At 37.1% G+C, this 22,481-nt stretch overlaps 1 protein-coding gene across 1 annotated transcript in view; it reads right to left on the bottom strand.

The window, feature by feature from the left end:
* The window catches only part of LOC139744279 (serine/threonine-protein kinase PLK1-like), a 78,840-nt gene that overhangs the window by 38,780 nt on the left and 17,579 nt on the right, over nt 1–22,481 (bottom strand). Inside the window, exon 3 of the mRNA XM_071654723.1 lies at nt 11,705–11,812. Within this exon, the coding sequence (XP_071510824.1) occupies nt 11,705–11,812 (108 nt within the window). The remainder of the gene's footprint in view (nt 1–11,704; nt 11,813–22,481) is intronic.

Below are 22,481 nucleotides of genomic sequence, written 5' to 3'. Positions count from 1 at the left end.
GCAAACTGGTATAAGGTAAAAAATTGGTAAGAAAATGCAAAATAACTAGTTAACAGCAAAATATTTCATATATGATGTTGATGGTCATGTATCTGCATGATATCATTTTCATATTTAGTAATGGGCATTAACTTATTCAAACTGCATGCTGAAAATCCAGCTAAATCCCCATTTGGCCAGAGGCCCTGCCAACATTTCCACCTTTCATTGATACATACACATTCAATTGTATACTAACATGCCGTCAAAGTGGATGTGGTTGCACAACAACAACCTGTGCAGGAATGTTCAATGTACTAAATGTGCTGGCAGATTAGGAACCCACGATTTCCTGTTTCAGTACCCAGGGACTCAACCACTATACCACAGCATACTCACAGAGAGAAAGAAAAGGACAGAGATGAAAGATACTTTATACTGTAAAAGTGGATATTTTCGCGAGACTAATTTTTCGCGCTTGGCCGGGTCGGAAGAGTTTCGCGTGTTTTTAATTCCGCGGAATCAAGACATCCCGCACAGGCACATATGGCAAGCAAAAATATTCGCGTGCTTTTATTTTCGCGCTAGTTTCTGGTTGCGCGAAATGCGCGAAAATTTCAACACCGCGAAAATTTCCACTTTTACAGTAGATAGATATAGACAAATAAATAGACAGACAGATAGATAGAAAGATAGATAAATAGAAATAGATAGATAGATAGATAGATTTAGATAGATGAATAAACAGAAATAGATGAATAAACAGAAATAGATAGATAGATAGATAGATAGATATAGATAGATAAATAGAATAGATATAGATAGATAGATAAAAAATATATATATATATATAGATAGATGATATAGATAGATAAACAGATAGATAGATAGATAGATAGATAGATGGAAAGATATTACTGTAGATGATACACTTGTAGCTACATGATAGATAGTTAGGGAGGTAGATGGATACTGTAAGGCAAGATATTTTCACGGCATGAAATTTTCACGCAATTGGAGCCTACGGCCTTTTTTACGGCATGAAATTTTCACGAATTGGAGCCGACGGCCTTTATCAAGGCATGACATTTTTGCAAATTGCCTCTGGTATTCAATGCATATAGTGTAGACAAGAACTTTCATGTGTATTTTAATTTTGCGAATCTCGTCTCTCAAGAAATTCATGTAATTAAAATGTACGCTATAGCTACAGTGCAGATAGAAGGATAGATAGAGAGATAGATAGATAGATGGTATATAGACAGATGATAGATAGATACATAGATAGATATAGATAGATAGATACATACATACATACATACATACATACATACATATATAGATAGATAGATGATGTATAGATGGAAAGACAGATAGATAGGTAGACAGAGAGAAAAAGATAGAGAGATATATGACAGTACAGGAACATATCTGAAGCTGCTCAGCTGTTGAAGTATGACAAAATTATGTTTTGCCCAGGTTTGAAGTGTGTGGTTAAGTGGTGGTTTTTCGAGAGTGGCAGTAGAATGTGTCATCATTCCCCTCGTCTTCCACATGTCTATTGGCCCATGCAGGATAGGGATACCAGTATAGCATACTGTTGCATTACATGTAATAAGTTAATCATGACAAACATGCCTTTCTTGTTTGCAAGAATTGGGCTACAGTTTTCCATGGTACCGTAAAATCAGAAATATTACCAACATAAAACTTTCAGGAACTGGAGCTGACAGCTATTTTGCCTAGCATGAAACTTGCACCAATTGCTGACTGGCATAAAATACATTGTGCAGACAGAAGCTTTTACATGCATTTTAGTTTCACAAATCTTGGCTGCTGACAAGATTCTTGAAAGTTTCATGCATGCAAAAATTTCTGGTTTTCCGTAGAAAGATTCGAGCAAGGTCTAATAATACGACTGATGTTAGATATTTCCCTTCCATGGCTTCTGAACAGCTGAAAAGGAAATGGGTATAGGGTATACGCTATGATATGTTTGTATAACAGTAATGTATAGTACATCAATATTGTTTGTAATGCCGTACTACAGTTGGGACCAAACTGAAAGACTCTAATTCAACACAGTCTTCTTATTGGCTTTCCCCTCCCCATCCTCTATTTCAGATGGGATCTCCCTCAAGATTCTTCCTTTAGACACTTCCTGTGAGGGTCATTCCAATGACTCACATTATAGGGGGAAGAGGGTGGGGGCAGGGATTGAGGGACGCACTAAGAATAAAATGTGAATGTACATGTTCAGGCACCTCATCCATCAGTATATGTTGTACATTGAGGTCTGGGAATTATCACCCAGATACTTAGCCTCATTTCTAGCTGAATGGTGGTGTTGTTGTTTCACTTTTTTTCAATTTTCTTTTCTTTTTGTTTTGTTTTGTTTTGTTTTGTTTTGTTCTGTTTGTTGTTGTTGTTGTTGTTGATTTTTTTTTTTTGGGGGGGGAACATTGTTCATAATACATACCATACAATGTGTGTCATTGTTCATGGATAGACACAGTAGATATAAATCAATCGATCCATAGATAGACAGATACATCTATAGATACAAACAAATATGGGGAGTATCATCACTTTACCCCTATAAAGTTGGAGATCATGGAATGCAGAAAAAAAAAACTGTGCATAAAGCCAACTTTGGCAATATAATTTTCACAGTTTTCTAACCTTTGGTTTTTCTTTTATTTATTTTCCTTGTAATGAAGTATGACAATTATCTATCGATTCAAAGCTTAGCATCTGGAGAATTCATATTTGCAAAAAAAAAAAAATATCTCCCCTGTAAATTTCTGTCAGATTTTGTACAGATGTAAGACTTTAAACCCATCTAATCTTTGTCCAATTTAAAAATATAGATGACAAGATCGACATGTTCTCCAGCAAAATTTCTTCAGGACTCCATGGGATAAACACATACACAAGCACATTACTATGAATGCAGAGCTGAATACATGACTGATATCCATAATGACTATTAATTACTGTTTTCTTAACACACACAAACACACTGCCACAAAAAAATAGAGCTTGATGAACATAACAATGACATCCTTTGTCGTCAAACCAGGTATAAGATATCACTTTTCAGTCTCCTCTCAGTAGCAATTAATATGATTCAGGTGTCAAATTTAAAACCACTCATAGCTTATATTTCGGGGGAAAAAACTTTCCATGACCCCTAATTAAAGGCAGGTGCCTCTGGGGGAATAGGAGTGGTTAGCAAGTTCAATCTACTTTGTAACAACCCACCCTAAATCATTATCTTTACAGAAATAAGTCCCTCAACTATCCAGGGACATTCAGCTCCTCCTGTACTTCTGAACTGTGCAATCGAAACTCTTTTTTCCCCCTCTCTTCTCTCTCTTTACTATCACAGGCCCCTTACCCTCACAGAGATCAAACAGAAAGGTTTACCACAACTAATCTCACAGGAGATTATAAAAGTTTTTCCAGTATACAACAAATCCAGTGTATGGTTTCAGGAGACCGGCACAACTCGATTCTGAAATTTCCAGGTATATTTCAGAGGTTTGTTTGTTGTTTGTTTGTTTGTTTGTTTGTTTGTTTTTATCAGTCATTGATGTACAAGTCCACATTTGCAACAAATTAAAGATGGTCCAAGAAAGACTGAGACATAAGCTCAATTCGTAGCTTGAAGTGGTACCTCAAGACACTATGGTTTGATAGTTGACTCATAGATCAAACTATCTCTTGGTTAAAAGAACTAAGAAAAGCAAATGTATGCTGACTTTTAATAAAATACCTGGATCATCGCTTCTTTGGCCACAATAATATCTGAATATGTGCCAACTACCTTAAAATAATATTTGTACAATTTTTCTTCAGATTTCTTTATTCTCGTCAGATTTCCCAGCAATGTCTCAAATCATATTAGTGACATGGGAACATGCCAGTTATGCTCAGTCTTGGGAAAGGTGAATTTAAGTGTCTTTTCACATACTGTATATTGTAAAAGTGGATATTTTCGTGCAACTAATTTTTCGTGCTTCGCCGGGTGAGAAGAGTTTGGCGTGTTTTTAGTTCCGCGGAATCAAGATGTCACGCACAGGAACATATGGCACGCAAAAATATTCGCAGGCTTTTATTTTCGCGCTAGTTTCTGGTTGCACGAAATGCGCGAAAATTTCAACACTGCGAAAATTTCCACTTTTACAGTATGCCAAATATTTCACGAGGTTTTTATTTTCGTGAATTTCGCGAGTCAGGTGCTATTCGCGAAATTAAAGACACGCGCAAATATTGACTCTGATCCCGATGTGAATGTGACGTATGCGTGTACACTTCTCCGTTTAGTACAGGACTCCACGATCGCGAATTTAACCACTCGCGAAATCGTCGGGAAGTCCTGATTCGCGAAAATTTAGACTCGCAAAATATATGGCGTATACAGTAATCATATCTGTGCTCAGCAATGATTGAAAAAAAAAATGCCAGAATCAGAATCTTGGTTTGGCAGGTTTTGTTTTTTCTTTCTTTCTTTAGTGTATCCAAGTACAAGTAATCTGAAGAAAAATGACAGAAAATCATTATAAGATATGTGGCACATATTTACCATGTAGATAATCATGTGATTATGTATTAAAGTGATGAACTGAGGAAATCACAAAGCAACACAAGTCAATGTGCATTTGCATTGATGTAGTTCCTTTAACCTTTAAACAATGAACAGATCAACCAAATTCTTGAATTCGGTCAATTTCCTTCAACTGCTTAACATGTCCTCCTTTTCCTTTAACAGTAAAAGCACTGACACTCTTAAAGGCATAATTTACTATTTGCAGATGAAACAAAAACCCAGCATTAGTGCTTCAAAATAGTTCTAAAATGTGAGTTAGGGATAGAAACAACCAATGTAAAAATTTGAACAAGTATAATCAATGTTAAGTATATTGTTAAATATACAAAATGTGAACAATAGTTATAATCAAAATGTTTCCAGACTAAACTGTCTACAGTTATGGTTTAATGAGAAAAATAATGATATCTCCTTATAGGCTTTAATGCAAACAATTTATATGGTACTTGTAGGATGTTTTATGATACAATTGACCTACAAATATGCATGAAAAGTGATATCTTGAACATTTTTTAAAATCACTGCTCCCAAAGGAGGCAAACAGGACCTTTAATTGACCTAGGGTATAGACTCCTACATGAATCTTAATTCTGAGCAATTTGTACAAGAATAAAAGCACATATATTTTGACCCCCACCAAAAAAAAAAAAAAATGCCACTGTAGAGAACAACAAATAAATTAGTGACATCACATGTGTGTGTCCCTGGGAGGTAGATTATAAAGATGATCAGTGAAGCTATGAGCGGCACTAATCTAGTCGTTACACATCACATAAATCACTCGGTTGGAATGAACAGCTGGAAGTCACAAGAACGCATGAACCAAAGGGCTAATAAACGAATTATGGGAATTATATTCAGTAGACCGTGTTTGTAATAAAAAATACTACCTGATAATTGATTTCCATTGCATTCGGCCCCATGAAGACCAGTTGATAGTATCCTTGTGGGTATATGCTTCAATGACTATGATCAGGTGCAATTGACAAAACCTGATGAATTGGAGAGAGACTACACATCCACGGAATATGGAGAAAAGCTTAGGGTAGACTATAGGCGTGTCTTCATCAGCCCGAAGTTTCAAAATAGCACGCTATCTTGCGGTTACCAAACTAGTCCGATGTCAAAATAGCGCGCTATCTGTGTAGTGAAGACGCAGATAGCGCGCTATTTGATCGGGAAAATTTCCCCCAAAATCTTGGTCTAGTTCGTCAACTAGAGCGCTAATTCGTGAAATAGCGCGCTATCTTGGGTGCGTCTCCATCAGCCCGAAATTTTCTTGATCCCTCCACGCTTCTGGTTAGCCAGCTGGCAATGGAAAGCGCATGTACAAGCAGCTAGTGATTGTGTGTAGTACATTACATGCACGGTGTATTCAAGGATCACATGACAAATTGTGTGTACTATAGGCCTACTGTTGTTGTCATCTGAACCAGGGAGGTGATTCTCTCACCTCCCTATTAAAACAGAGCCGTGCATGCTGGCTGTTCTTTTGTAAACTTCTTCTTCTGGTCCACTCTACCTTAGCTGAAGATTCTTGCAGATTGTGTGCATTTTGGATTTGTTTAAACATTTCAATTCGTTAATTTCATACACGTGTATAAGATGCCTCACTGGACAGAAGAAAGAGCAGCGTTATTAATATCCCTTTGGAGAGAATTTGCTGTACTGCTCACCTCCCTGGTTGTAGAATCGTACATACGGTGATATGGGAGATTTTGAGCGGGGAAATCCACTTTCGAACCGCGAGCCAGGCAGAGTAATATTGCAAAGTGCGCATGCGTCAATTTTCGGACTAATTTCCCGAAGCAGGCTGTTCGAGCTGATGAAGATGCACATTCGCTGTATCGGGCTATTTTCTAAGACCGCAAAATGTCCCGCTAGTTTGAACTTTGGGCTGATGAAGACACGCCTAGTAAATATTTGTGGGTCCTATACTTAATAGGTATTTTGATTAGAATGCAGCTTGTCTTGTGCATCAAAACAATGATGCCATTTGCAATTTTCTACAGCCTTTAGCTATAAACAAGACTTCACAGTCCTCAAGATATCTTCTTCAGTTTGTGCATACAGCAAAGGAGAATTTCCTTTATTAATATAGGCTCTATATAGGGCTGCATTTATCAACTTCCCCATGATTGAAACGCATGTCAATACCCACTATCAAAATGCTTTTGCAAATGCCTTTTGTTCGTGTTTCTCTAGTTGTTACATTTATCAACTCTGTCACGAGTCAATTGGGAAGCCTTGTCACTGCACAGCTCCATTACCCAGTTTGACCCTCGGATAGGAGATGTATAGTTGGCAGTGGTTGGCGTTAGCAGGTTCGAGCTATAAACATGTTTCAAAGCAACTTAGTGTTTATCAAGTCTACAGAAACATGTTTCTTGCTTAAACGCATTTTCATAGCAATTACATATTTTTTCCCGTTTCTGAAACACATTTCTAACCCCATAATCAAAGCAGCTTTGCATTTATCAACAATCCAATACTACCTGAAAGTTGTTTGGAAACCTTCATTCTGTGCCCAAAGTGAGTTGATAAATGACCCTACATAACATGTCTTGTATTTTAGATTTGCAACTGAATGATTAACACTCACATGTGTAATACATCCACCTTGATATCCCAGGGTAAGTCATAGGATTTACAGGCACTGAGTGTGGCTCTCATTTGCTAAGCAGGTACATTGCACTTTGCAAGTACATGTATACAAAGGGCAAACTACCACAAGCTGTATCAAGTTATGAGCACTTGGAGCTACCTTACCATTGCCAAGTTGTAAAGTTAGGATACGTAGTAGCTGCTATTGTCAGTTACCACTATTTTTATGTCTTTTCATATGAATGAGGATGTGGAGGTGTCAAACACATACAATGTACAGTGTTTTCACGCGACTGCCAACAGACAATTACAGCTCACTGCCAAAAAATTGTGGTCACATTGTGACATTTGTGTCTAGCAAATCTCCTTCTGTTTGCAGAAAATCAAAAAGCAGCTGCTGAAAGACGAACATTATTCTTTCTACCTTCAATTTGTGAAGAATACATAATCAGGGAACATCTGATTTAGTATCGCATGCCACATACAGGCATATATAAAACAACGACTCGTAACAAAACTAGGGTAAACTTTGTACTAGTCGAAGAATATCTGTCTTTGATTTTTGTAATGTATGTTTCAATAGCTTTTACATGTAGCTTTCAGAAGTGCAAGCTATGGCTTTACAATGACCATAGTAACTCAGCAAAAGACTTTCAAGGTATATCTGTAATCTGAATTTAAAGAAATGAATTCTTTAACTGTCTATTCAAGTAATCTATGAGTGGGAAGTCAGAATGATCTTTGTTCAAAGCCAAACTCCAGCCATCGAAACCAAGATGGAATTGATGGTTTCCTTGTTGATTCCCATCACGATGTATTTTTAGAAAAATCTCAGATAACATGATCGGTGTAGGCATTAATAGCAGTTAGAGGAACATACCAGGAAAAAGAAGACAGAGAGACAGACAGAGACAGACAGACAGACAGACAGACAGACAGAGAGAGACAGACAGACAGATAGACAGACAGAGAGACAGACAGACAGACAGACAGAGAGACAGACAGACAGACAGACAGACAGACAGAGAGACAGACAGACAGACAGATAGACAGACAGAGAGACAGACAGAGAGACAGACAGGGACAGACAGACAGATAGACAGACAGACAGAGAGACAGAGAGAGACAGACAGACAGATAGAGACAGACAGACAGACAGACAGACAGACAGACAGACAGACAGATAGAGACAGACAGACAGACAGACAGACAGACAGACAGACAGACAGACAGACAGACAGACAGACAGAGACACAGACAGACAGACAGAGACAGACAGAGACAGACAGACAGACAGACAGACAGGGACAGACAGGGACAGACAGACAGACAGAGACAGAAAAAGAGAGTACAAGAAAAGGAAACACTGTATAGGTATTACAGTAGTCTCCATTTCATCAGGTATAGTGTCCGGCAGAGCATTTTCTTACCTGATTAAAGGTCCTGTTTACCTTTGGGAACAGTGATTTGAAACATTTTCAAGATATGGCATTTAATGCATATGTGTAGGTCTGTTGTACCACAAAACATCCTATCATATAGGATTTTCGCGACAAAACCTAAAAATATAAGGAGATATCTCTATTTTTTTCAATAAACCGTAACTGTAGATGGTCTAGTCTGGAAACATTTCTATTATAACTATTGTTTACATTTTGTATATTTAACAATACGTAAGATCGATTTTACCAATTCAAGTTTTTACAGCAGTTGTTTCTACCCTAACTCACATTTTAGAACTATTTTTAATCAAGCACTAATGCTGGGTTTTGTTTCATCTGCAAATGGTAAATTATGCCTTTAAAGAAAGGATAAGTCCACCTTCATATACACGTGCATTAAGTGAATGCAGCAATATTAGTAGAGCACATCAGGCACAGGTTTGGGGAAAATCAGACAATCCATTCAAAAGTTATGAATTTTTAAAGTATCTGCACAGTCACTGCTGGAAGAGAAGACTATTACAGTGTATGATGTCACATGTGTAGAACGACATAAGGAAAATATAACGAGAATTTCACAAAATTTTACTTTTTGTAAAAAGTGCACAATTTCCTCGACTTGTCACTGACATATGTTAGGGGTAATATCATTCCCCCTGCCTTCTGAAAGAGGGAAATCAACTGTTGTTTTATTATACGAGAAAAGTGAAAATATGTTGAATTTTCTTTTATATTGTCTTTATATCGTTGTACACATGTGACATCACAAGCTGTAGTAGTCTTCTCATCCAGCAGTGACTAAGCAGAAACTTCACAAATTCATCACTTTTGAACCTGATTAACCAGAAAGGCTTATATACGTGATACTATGGAAATAGATCAGGTTAATAAGGAAATTTCCTACCCGTTAAACCGGAATACCTATACCCAATTATCTGGCAAAAACAACACACATTGGTTACTGTTTTTCAGCTTGTAATTCAATTAAGCAGAGTACTCGATAAAGCGGTACCCGATTAAGTGGAAAGTACTGTCCTTTAAAAGAAGTGTAGTTACCAAAGGAGCAGCAATAAATGTCATTGCTGAGGTTACATACTTATTCATAATGGCTCCCCATTGAGAAAGAGCAGAATTATCTTCTATATTACCAGTCGTTAAGTACAGTTTCAATATCAGGCATTGTGTTACTCCTGCCTTGTATCCTGGATACATAAGAAATGAATTTACTACTTGCCTGGTATGATTTCAAACCAGTGAATTATATGTGTGCATTCAAGGGCGTGCAAAGTCTAGCTATAGCCTGTTTGCGTTTGTGTCCCTACACAGGAAAATGAGCAGGATATGACAGAAGGAAAACGTTACAACTATGGTAGCTTTGATTTACATCGCGTAACCACATAACATTGTAAACGTATGCAAATAAACTTGTTCAGATTTCAAATATGACCTTGCTTTTTGTTTAGTGGCTATCCATATGGCATACACATGTTGGCGTTGTGTTGGACAAGCATTAAGAAAAATTCTGGAAAGTATTAGAGTTGTCACAGATAATATCAAATGATAACAACAAATTCATGAAACATAGGTTAATCATGAAATTGTTGGCAAAAGCTGATTAAAATGAAAAAGAAAAAGAAAAAGACCAAAAACACTTGCCCCGCATGCACCGTACCGATAGCATTGCAATGCTTGTAACACCAGCTGTGGCAAGTCTACTCGGGGGCTGGCATATAGGCCTATATACTTTAAATATGCACACACTGATGCTGAACGTTCCTTGCTATTGGGCCCTATGCTCAAATTCTTGGATCACTGCTCCTTTTTTTTTTTTTCCTGAGAGACTTGGTCTCATTTCAAAATATGTTTCAATAAAATGGTGTGTTTGAGAAGTCACACTTTCTTCTAATCAATTGCGTTATGGTTTATTTATTTATTTATTCATTTTTTTAGTTTTTGCAATCATCAGGATAATGAGAAGACCACAGAGCGCGAAATTGGCAACTCATAAAATTGTCCGATCAACTGCCATTCGGAAAAATATTTGTACACGAAAATACAAGCCTGCACAGTATGAGAGTAACACATTCTGATGACCATTCTAATCTACATACAAATGTAAATATCTTTAAAGAAAATTACTCTTTGAAAGTTTGGTACGGTTGAAGATCTTGCGGACAACAACTCAGAGCAATAAATATTCAGCGTAATTGTGCTCTCAAACCACAGCTGCAGCACACATTACATACGAGCACATTTAATATCATACAGAAACTATATTTCAAATTCAATACAAGGGTAGATGAAATAAGCAGATGCTTTGCATCAAACTACAGCTTGCTCAGAAAGGAATATGATATGTATATCTCCCTGGGGCCAACTTGGTAAAGGGATCTCTCTGAGGTGTGATAATGCTGTGGTTAAACGAGCAGGGCTGGCCACTACCCAGAGAAGACAAAATAACAGGGTGTTCAGACGCAAAAAAAAAAAAAAAAAAATGTATACTAGAACGGTATAGCTATACCAAAACGGCATAGCTATATGATGAATTTATATGTCTGAACGTTGACTAACGAAATGACATAGAGCGAAACAACGGTCATAGCATTGTTTCGAACTAGAACTTGATAATGAATCAGCATTTCATCGTGTCCATTATGCGTCTGAATGTCTGGTGACCATAGAACGGTATAACTGGGCGGGGCTTAATAGGAGCGAGCACAAAAGGTGACCTTGTACCTGGTCACTCACAACCATAATAGCATGCCCAGTGGGAAACTGCACATCCATACGACGTTTTCCAGAACGGTCAAGATTAGCGTCTGAACAGTCTGTCGGCAATACGATGATTCTTTATACGTAGTTTCTTTATCGAGTTTTGGTATAAACTGGCTTGCGTCTGAACAGGGGGAGACTAAGATGAAGAGGCTGCAAGGCTAGTTGGGGGGATCTTCATATAAGGCTTTAATAATAATGTCTGGAAGATCGGAAAGTCAATGCACTCTTGCCATTTGCTCATCTCAAGTGTTCTCCCTTCCTCACATTTTTACGCACATTTCATCATACCAACCTTTTCTCGCTGTGACGGCTTGGATATCCTCTCCTTGGGCACGATCTTGCCGGCATAGACGTAGTTTGTCTCCAAGTGGGTCAGCTCGTAGCATCTTGCAAATCCGCCCTGGAGGAGGGCAAAGGAAAAGAGGAGAGGAAAAATTAAAGAGATCAACCTCAGCTATGTCATGGGGACTGTACTACTAGATGGCATCTTGCAACAGCACTGCTATAAACATTAAAGGTCCTATTTACCTTTGGGAGCAGTGATTTAAAAATGTTCAAGATATCACTTTTGATGCATATACAATTGTATGTAGGTCAGTTGTATCACAAAACATCCTACCATACAAAATTTTTGCAATAAAGCCTAAAATATAAGGAGATATCACTATTTTTCTCATTAAACCATAACTGTAGACAGTTTAGTCTGGAAAATTTTTTATTATAACTATTGTTCACATGTTTTATATTTAACAATACTTAACATCGATTATACTGGTTCAAATTTTTACATTGGTCTTCACATCCATAACTCATATTTTAGAATTATGAATGAAGCACTAATGCTGGGTTTTTGTTTCATCTGCAAATGGTAAATTATGCCTTTAATGGTATCACCAGCGAAATACATACAGTCAGAAGTGTATGAGTCATGCCCTAATGGTATGTGTCCAGTAATCGTCTGGAAAATGTCTGGATGATGGCTTGTATAGATGTATATGTGTGTTTTTTAATCTCTTTATCATCCCAAAATTCATGACTACTACTACTAGGATATACATTACATTTCAGAAGGGGTATGAAACATTTGCCTGAAATGGTTGCAAATCAAACTGTCCACTTCATTTGCATAGGTCAGATAAACAATACAACTTTGATGGCATGCCAAAGTACAATGTGCAGAAATGAAATAGAATATTTTCAATTTCATTTCTGCAATACTCCAGTCATTTGCATCACTGGTTCTGTTTTGGCTCGATCTTAATCAAATGAAAGAAAAAACAGTCTATAGCTGTAGGATTACTGATTGAAATTCAAGCTTTATAATTCCATTTCTGAAATAACTATGAATTACCTGCAATCAAATATTCACATGATGCCAGCCATAAATGTTATTAAAAATGAGTATCTTTCATTGAACATCAGCACAATGAAACATGAAGCGTACAAAATGTATCATATTGCCTTTAAAAGAAAAAGAGACACAATGTAGATAGACAGACAGATAGATAGATAGATAGATAGATAGTATAGATAGATAGGCAGATAAATATTAAACAAATACAAGTAAAAATAAAAGTAATGATAGTGATAATGATGATAATTAATGATGATGACGATGATGATGATGACGATGATAATAATAATGATAATAATAAAAATGATGATGATGATGATAATAATAATAATAATGATGATGATAATAACAATAATAATAATAATAATAATAATAATTACAATAATAATAATGATAATAATGATAATAATAATAATAACAATAACAATAATAATTATAATAATAACAATGATAATAATAATAATAATAATAATAAGAAGAAGAAGAAGAAGAAGAAGAAGAAGAAGAAGAAGAAGAAGAAGAAGAAGAAGAAGAATGACCAAATCTATACTGGGATATCTCATTACTAATTTTCCCACTAGCAAATAAAATATGACAAGATGTCTTGATGTTTCAAACTAATGCAAACTTCTGAGCCTAAACAAATTGCAAAATTTTCGCAAACTTTTAATCTCAATCAACCCTGGAATATTCAGCCTGCACCCATAACACCTCATTTTATCATTGCTTTCATTTCATTATAGCTGTATTAAGTATGATGGTTTGTGTTTTGCCTACCATGAAGAATAACAAGGGAAGGGGGAGAATGAGGTTAAGACCCCCATTAAATAAAACCCCCTCCTCCCCCACTAGGGGGTAGGAGCCGTGCTAGCAGGAGGGGCAGCACCTTGCCTCCAGCGAAAACTCGATGGCAATTCTCCACACACATCTGTATAGGAAGGGAAATATCAGGTTCACACTGGAATCATATGGCATATCTACGTTTTTATCCAAAAGCAGCTTTAGTGTTTGGTGCATTTGAATGAACCATCTATAACATCAAACTCTCAAAGCTACAAAATGAAAAAAAAAAGATCATTCATTTATCATTTATGGTGACAAATGACATTATACATTGTACAGGAAACTGCCTAGACAATTAATCTATTCATTTGATACTTGATTCATTTTTGAGCACATTACTAGTATTTCCTTTTCTGTGCACTTAGTTTATTTTCATAATTCATCCACTCAAAGTGACTACAGATTTCAGCAAAAGTCAAGTTTTCCTCAAGGCCTTGGAATATGAGTATATTCATATCATCCCTTTACGCTGTTAAGTATAACAATTTCAGCACCAACACACAACCAAATGTACATCAATCAAATGTTTTAAGCGAGTTCTGATCCACTGGGTCTCTTCTCTCATACTCTCTATAAACAATCGAGTGAATATATTCACTCTTAAAAAGAGTGAATATAAAAAAAGAGTAAATTTAGAGTGGAATTGGAGTGAATTTTGAGTGAAAATGTTCATTTTCACTCATTTTGGAGTGACCTCAGGGATTGCTCGAAGATTTTGGAGTGATCCCTGAGGTCACTCTAAAACGAGTGAAAATTAACATTTTCACTCAAAAATCACTCCAATTTCACTCTAAATTCACTCTTTTTTATATTCACTCTTTTAAGAGTGAATATTTTCACTCGATTTTTTTTTATAGAAAGTATAGGCCTACCTGATACAATGTACACTGTAAAACCAGAAATATTTGCAGCATTAAATCTACTGGCAATCAATGCATTTAGTGAACACAAGAACTTCTTTGTGCATTTTAATTTTGCAAATTTTGGCTCATTGCAAAGTTCTCCAAAATTTCTGGTTTGAAAGTATAATGACCAGCAACCACTGAAATTGATCAGTATGGTGCATTTACACTGATGGCACAGTAATTACCTGCTCATGAAAAACTTGGTAAGTTTTCAAAATTCAAGAGAAAATCACAATTCACTGTTAAAAGGCCCTACACGCTGCAACCTGAAAACAGGCCTCATATTGACTGTGCTAGTGGCTTACACTGCATGTATGCAATATACTGTAAATCCGATATCCTTTTTTAGGTACATTAGTCATGCTACAAGTTTACGTGCACTGTGACTGCACTGCACTCTATGGTAATATTGAAAACAATGACTTCAATCACAACCAACATCAATAAAGTATTAAAGAGCAAAACTATGTTCTCACCAGTACTGGTAGAAAGAAAATAACATGAGTGCTACATTTTATATCCATAATTAACCACAACTACCATAGCTGTGATTTAGATCTTAGTAGTAATGAATCCTATGCTTGCTGGATATAAAAACTGCAGTTACAGAATCCTCAGTGGCAGAGATTTACGAGGCTTCAAAAGTACCCCACAGATAAAATTTCCTGTAGGGGACATAATTTATTGTCGTTGATGATCTGAATGATGTAGCAATTCTTGAAACAAGAAATGTTAATTACTGGGTGTTGGACTCTGGATCATAAAGTGTAATTTAGACTTCCTTGGTCTACGCATTTTGTAAACAAAATCAAAGTATTTTATATGAAGTACAATACTTTGAGTAATATTTTTTCCATTTTTTTCCACATTCGATATACTGTAAAACATGATATATTCACGGCATGAATTTTTCGCGAATTGGAGCCGACGGCCTTTTTTGCGGCATGAAATTTTCGCGAACTACCACTGGTATTCGATGCATATAGTGTACAAAAGAACTTTCGCGTGCATATTAATTTCGCGAATCTTCACGCTCGCGAAATTCGCGAAATTAAAATGCACGCGAACATTTCTCGTTTTACAGTAAACAGGCGTAATTCCCAAAAGGTAAATATAGTATAAACTAGCCAAAAATGGCTTTACATACAGTGAAGTTAAAGGAAGAAATATGTACAAGTCTGATTTTTTTCTCCACATAGTAATAGGCCTATATAACATAACAAGATACATTGTGTTTTGATTATCAAAAGCTCAAGTAAATGGCTACTGTAGTAGACATCCTTGAAGGAAGCTTTTTTATCTATATTCAAGATTTTCTTTTTTTTTTGTAGGTTTCTTTGTTCTCTGATTGAGGGGAGAGGATTACTTTGAGTCACTTCTCACTTTCGGAGTCTTGTCACACTTGTCTTACAGTAGCCTGTGAGCTGCACCGGTAACTTTCATTTTCTATGTAATTAGAAACAGTCATAGATCATTAAAAGTTTGGCCAGTTTTCTATAAGACTGCTCCATGGTATGGAAACATATGGTTACGTTGCTGAGGTACCACAACTTACGTGGTTGTGAAGGCATTAAAAATTTGCCCCCACCTAATCCCTCACACAAGCCAACCTCAGTCAGAGGCTATCTCCCCCCCCCCCCCCCCCCATGTATCATACCCTCCAAGCAAACTGACCAGGGATAGTTGCTATTGCAACTGTTGCTATGCACTCCTGCAAAGCCAATGACCATTGGAGGCACTCCATTGGCACAAGTTATGAATCATCTTGAATCAGTCGTTAACACAGACACAGGTTGGCTTGCTGATGATTTGTCTGAATTGTGTATGTCAGTGCTGTCGGTTATAAAGCTCGATTCTCATCTCATACCGGTCTGTACATAGAGGGGCCCCAAGTTCCATTAAAACAAATATAAGATCCCTATGACCAAGATGACACATATATATGTGAGGTCGTATTTGTGCTACAAGGTGAGGTGCCTCATATGGACAGACCACAGACCTTGGAAAGAACAAAAGAAACTGACAACATTGATTTTCATTTCTACTTTTCAAAAAGAAAGTTAAAGGTCAGAATGGTGGAAGAAATACATCAATACACGCACTGTATACATACTTGCCCGGCCTATTAAAGTCATGACCTTATGCCTGTAAGGTGTACAGTGCTGCACACTGACTTGGCTACACTGTAGTGGTCATGACAGAATCTTTGCATATCACAGCAAATACAGTCTAAGAAACAAAACATGCATATTTAGAGGGATAACCACAGCACATGGTTATAGTCATTTTAATATGTGTTATCACTTCCTCGACCTGCCCCCCTAAAAGCCCCCTCCCTACCCCTTGATATACCATCCTCTTCCTTCCACCTTTTTCTCTTCTCCCTCAAACTTTTCGATAGTTGCCTTGTCCATTCTTTCATCCCTTTCTCCCATTTCTCACCCCATAGATGTGCCCCTACACACACCTTATGACACTCTCTGACTTTGGCGATGCGATCACACTAGCAGCTTGGGGTAAATTGGCAATTTCAAAAGTGTTTGGGTATAGTTTGTAGCAGCAAACAGAACAAATACTAATTTTTTTCCACCACCATTTCACTAAAGTTATCTACTCTACTTGAAAGAAAAATGGAAGATACCCATGAACGGGTTGACTATGAGGTAAACGCATGTACACATGTACATGTATAATGTATTTGCACGGGTGCAACTAAGTGCGCTGCATGATAACAAAAGGAACTGTGGTGTATTAGTAGTTACAGCAGAATAGGATGTCTCATTCTCCCCAAAAAACAGACAGACAGACAGACAGACAGACAGACAGACAGACAGACAAATGAACTGACAGACAGACAGATAGACTGAATGGGGATATGTCAGTTACTGTTTCACAAACATGGAGCACAACCTGCTGATTATTTGACGAATATCTACTATCTAAGTACTTAGCAGGTGTTCTTCGAGCCAACATGAAGAACTCGTACGGATGTGGGGATATATTCATGGGGTCGCTCACGATTAGAATACATAGCTAACATGATAGGGCAACTGTCCACATTCTTCAAGTTTGAGGCAAATAATTTTTGCATTCCGCTGCATTTCACAGGCCATCCAAAACTTCTCCAGTCACCTGTAATTTCCTCCGCAGCCTGTGACTGGCCGTGGCCGGGGTCATGTTGGGGCCACAGTCGTCACATATTCGGGAGCGGTGGAGGAGCTTGGAGAAGGGATTCACGGATTGAGGACCACGGGTAAGGGGGAATCATTGGTGAGTGTCTGTATTACCTCAGGCAAAATGAGGGACTCTGATGGGAAGACAGACTCTGCCTTGCTCTATTAACAGCCCATTCCATATGGGAACCTGGTGGTCTGTATATTAAGTCTATGGGGATTTCAGAATTCAGTATTGAATGGGTTAATACACACAAGTCTGCTTCTGCCAAATGTATGTCTCATGAATTAAGAGATGCTTTTAAATTAAAGGCATTATTTACCGTTTGCAGATAAAACAAAAACCTAGCTTTAGTGCTTAAAAATAGTTCTGAAATGTGAGTTAGGGATGGAAACAACCAGCGTAAAAAAGTTAATCAATATGATCAATGTTAAGTATTGATACAAAATGTGAACAATAGTTATAATAAAATTGTTTGTAGACTAAAACGTCTACTGTTATGGTTTAGTGAGAAAAAACAGTGATATCTCCTCATATCTTTAGGCTTTATTGCAAAATTTTTATATTGTAGGATGTTTTGTGATACACCTGACCTACACATATGCATCAAATGTGATATCTTAAATATTGTTTAAATCACTGCTCCCAATGGTAAACAGTGCCTTTAATGCGGTATTATCAGACCAAAATGAAATACAGTGTGTAAGAATGTCAGGAAGATAGAATGTGCATGGTCTTTGAGTAAATTGGCAACAATAACAAATGGGAGGAGAGGGAGGAGGGGGAATCCATTTGTATGAATTTCAGAACTTGTACATAATCAGGTAAAGTTTATTATTAAGGACTCGGTAACATGAGGATTTAAGGGTGACCCATCGAATTGATCTTTATCCTCTGCACGCCGGGGTACATTAAAAAAACACAAATAGCACCTGTAAGCAAATATGCGCATTGAAGCATACAATGTATGCTAATTCTAATGTTCGACTCCAATCAAGATTTTTTGGCTATGTGTGTATGGGGATTCCAAAATATTTGTATATTCTTGGTCTGTGTTTGTCATCTTCCCCCTGTTTTAAACCCATTTAACCAACTGAAGACTAGTCCCAGTACTTGGGCAGGTGTCTAGGGGAAATGCGTGTGGTAGCAAAATCAGCCCGTCTTCTACAGATTAATACCAAGGAGCTTCAATCCTTGTTAATACCCACCATCAAAACGCATTTGCAAAGGCCTTTCAGATGGCCTTTCTCGAGTTGTCGCATTCATCATCTCTTCCGCCAGTCGAAAGGAACTCCTTGTTTAAACTGTGTAAAGTCTATTGCACTGTTTGACCTGAGGAGCAGAGATCATGCATGCAGTTGGCAAGGGTAGATCCGAGATATAAATGCGTTTCAAACCCATTTTGTGTTTATCATCTCCACAGAAATGTGATTCTGGCTCAACAAATTCAGAGATCAAACTTTTTTCAGTGTATCAGAAAGGTGTTTCACACCTCATAATCAAAACAGCTTTGCATTTATTAACTGCCAAAATCTCTCCAAAAGTTATCTGGAAAACGTAATTCTAGGAGTGACCTTCAGGCCCCATAGACTCAGTGTGGGCCAGCGGAGCGGTTGAGAAAAAGTGTCGCGTGACTGAAAGGCCTATTCTATGCCAGAAGTGAGCTGAAACGCTCCCCAAGTTGGGTCAACCTTCCCATTGCATGGTATACTGTATCCCTATGCTAGCGTGTCCTTTAAAATGAGAAATACCGTATGCCAAGAGCTGTGCTGACCCATATACATGTAATGTCATGAATAAAAATGTGAGTGAGTCAAGATAATGATTCGCTGATTTTCAGCCATCCTGTTCTAACTGCTTTTACCTTTGTACCCAAATCTGTATAAATTAATACTACTATACAAAAGTTAAAAATCATTTATCTTTTTTTTTCTTCAAATGGTAACATGTTATTAAAAATCCCCAATGAAGTGGAAAATACAAAGTATTCTATGATAATCTGTCACTCTCCCTTCCAACGCTCCTCCTGTTTTCTGTGTCTGTACCTCTGTCTAATCTCCCTCTCGCTCTCTCTCCGCAGTTTGCTTTGCCGATAGTTCCCCATGGTGAGTCATCAGTGACAGGTTTGAAACGCAGGAAACTGGGAAATTGGGGGCTGCAAAAGGGGGGGGGATGTCTCGAGCAGGAACAGGCACGTGGGTATGAGAAGGGCATGATACACACACACACACACACACACAGACACACAGACACACATAACACACCATAAACGAGATCTTTGCAGGAGATAAAACTGCTAGGAATGTCTAATAGCCATCGCCTGCTACCTGCTATATACACAGGCTTTCGCATGTTTAAGCGCCGAAATGCATTTGAGCGTGGCCAGCAAACTCTAGACGGTTCTCGGTGCTCCTCCGGACATAAACACACAAGGATCTAATTAAGCTAAGATCTTGCACAAGATAAACAGTGCATGACGAACATTTTGTATATCAATTAGAGTTTTACTGGTCTGAAAAGCTGACACTTCAGATAACTTCACTCACTGTTTGCACAGCCTTAAGTTCTTCTCATACACATAATAATCAACAAAATATGTTCACATAAGCACACAGTCTTTGAGCATACTGTATGTGCATGATCATACAGGGAGGTTGACAAACATTCTCCACAAACTATATATCGATGGAAAAATATACAACGTACGTGGACAGATTATTAGACAGATGGATGTGGACATTGGTAAATAGATAAATAATTGATAGACAGACAGATAGATTAACAGGTAGATGGATAAATAGATTGATGGATAGATAGATTGACTGATTGATAGATGGATAGATAGGTACATAGAGGGATAGATAGACCAGAAAAAAAATGCACAATTTTTACAGCAATATGCGTGAATGATGAAACAGCTTCAGTGCTCATATGTGACCCTGCACCACAAAACAAACAAAAAGTCGCCAGACATGAATTTTTAGTTAAGACTACATTCTGAAAGAGCAGACTGTAAGCTTTAAAATGATGTATAACTCCAAAATGGACTCTCCTAACCTATCTACACGTAAATATTGGAAAGAAAGCACAAACTCAGGAAAAGTGTGAACTTTACAAGGTTTTTAAAAAATGAAGAAGGGACTCTAAAGACACACCTAATCACACTATTCTACCAAAACTGTTCGAGATAAACTGCTAAAAAATACACTTTCCCGCCCGTTTATGACCCCAAATTTTAGCATAATGTAAAAGAAGACTTGCTCTTTCAGAAAACATGAAAAAGTCGAGATCGGCTAGGTTGACCCATTTCACTTATTTTCAGTCCTGACGCAAAATCAGTGTGTGCGACTTTTTGTTCGTTTTGTGATGCACGGTCACATATTATAATGTAAGCATGAAGCAGATTTGCTTGAAACTCAATATATGCCACGTTTCATGAGAGAGCTCTGTCTTTTCCACCAGTTTTACAATTCTGATTCAGCCATCTTCCGGTAAATATTTTCCCTTTTCTCCCAAGTTTTAAAATAGCATCTATAGATTCCTCTTTTCTAAATAAACAGTGGCTATTGTGAATGTGTGTATGAAACTTTATACTTGCTCTGCTCGTAGACATTCTTGTATGGTTTGTGCTCAGTCAATAATGACAAACATTAGAGTTTGATAAGATCAAAAGACTTAGAAAACATCCACACCCCCTCTACAATCTACTTGATAGGGGTTGAAAATAAAACCGAAAGTACAGTGATCAAGATGGGGCAAGAAAACATAATTTTGATGTGACCCGTGCCCGATAACTTCTGAACCCATGATGATATTGTTATTCTAGTCATACTCTAAAGCGATAGGAGTATCTTTCAGTGTGAAAACTGAGATAACATATTTGAGCCTTACTGTATTGTTGAGCAAGAAAGGCATGCATACACGAAGGTACCATACTGTTGTGTTATCTGAGAACTTTTCTTTGATACGAGTTACAAATACCTAACATACGAATGAATAATATGAGTAAACAGAAGTCAATCATGAAAAAGAAATGGATGTTTGTCTTACACTTGTGTGGAACATACTGTAATCTGCAATTGACAGAACTGAGTAATGATTAAACTATTAAGACCGACATTACGTAGGTTTTATAATATAATTGAATCATAATTTTGTTAGGCTCAGAAACTATAGCTGTATGTCTATAATATATTCTGCTGTGCTGTAAGAACTCCATAATGCTACTCTGCTGCACTGAACTAAATGAATTAAATCAGGAAATATTGAATATCAAATCCATGAAACATGTTTGTTTTCTCCATTTTTCATTCATGTCGTAGCACATACCTTTTCAGGTAAATCTTCCCAGTGATAAACTGACAATGTGTCACATTTCATCACCACGAGACCCCATGGTGGTCTCTTGCATTCGATTATCTCTCATCTTACTGGAAAAATACCTAAACTATATCTTGTTTACATGTTTTGTTGTTTATTGTACAATAATATTACTTATCAAAAGCTTATCTGTTTGTTTATTGTTTTCCTACAATTTCAATCATTGCATTTGTCAATCTTTGTGTCTTTGAAATTTGTGTTGAATTTGTATCTGATTTAATGCAAAAATGAACCAAGCCATGTAACGGAAGACTCTGAATAATGTATGCATCTCTCTTGATTTTTTCTCTCCACAGTGCACAGACATTTTTCTCACAGTCCTAATATTTTTCTATGAACGAACCTTGTGACAATGTGTTATCGTGTTACGGTTTCATTGTGTGCATTGTTTCCAAGGAATTTGTGTCGATTCT

Source organism: Diadema antillarum, unplaced genomic scaffold, assembly GCF_040938485.1.
Source record: "Diadema antillarum isolate AM-2024a unplaced genomic scaffold, OU_Dant_1.0 seq00001153_RagTag, whole genome shotgun sequence".
NCBI lineage: Eukaryota > Metazoa > Echinodermata > Echinoidea > Diadematoida > Diadematidae > Diadema > Diadema antillarum.
Note: the sequence above shows the minus strand (reverse complement) of the source record. Positions and strands in the feature narration are given on the sequence as shown.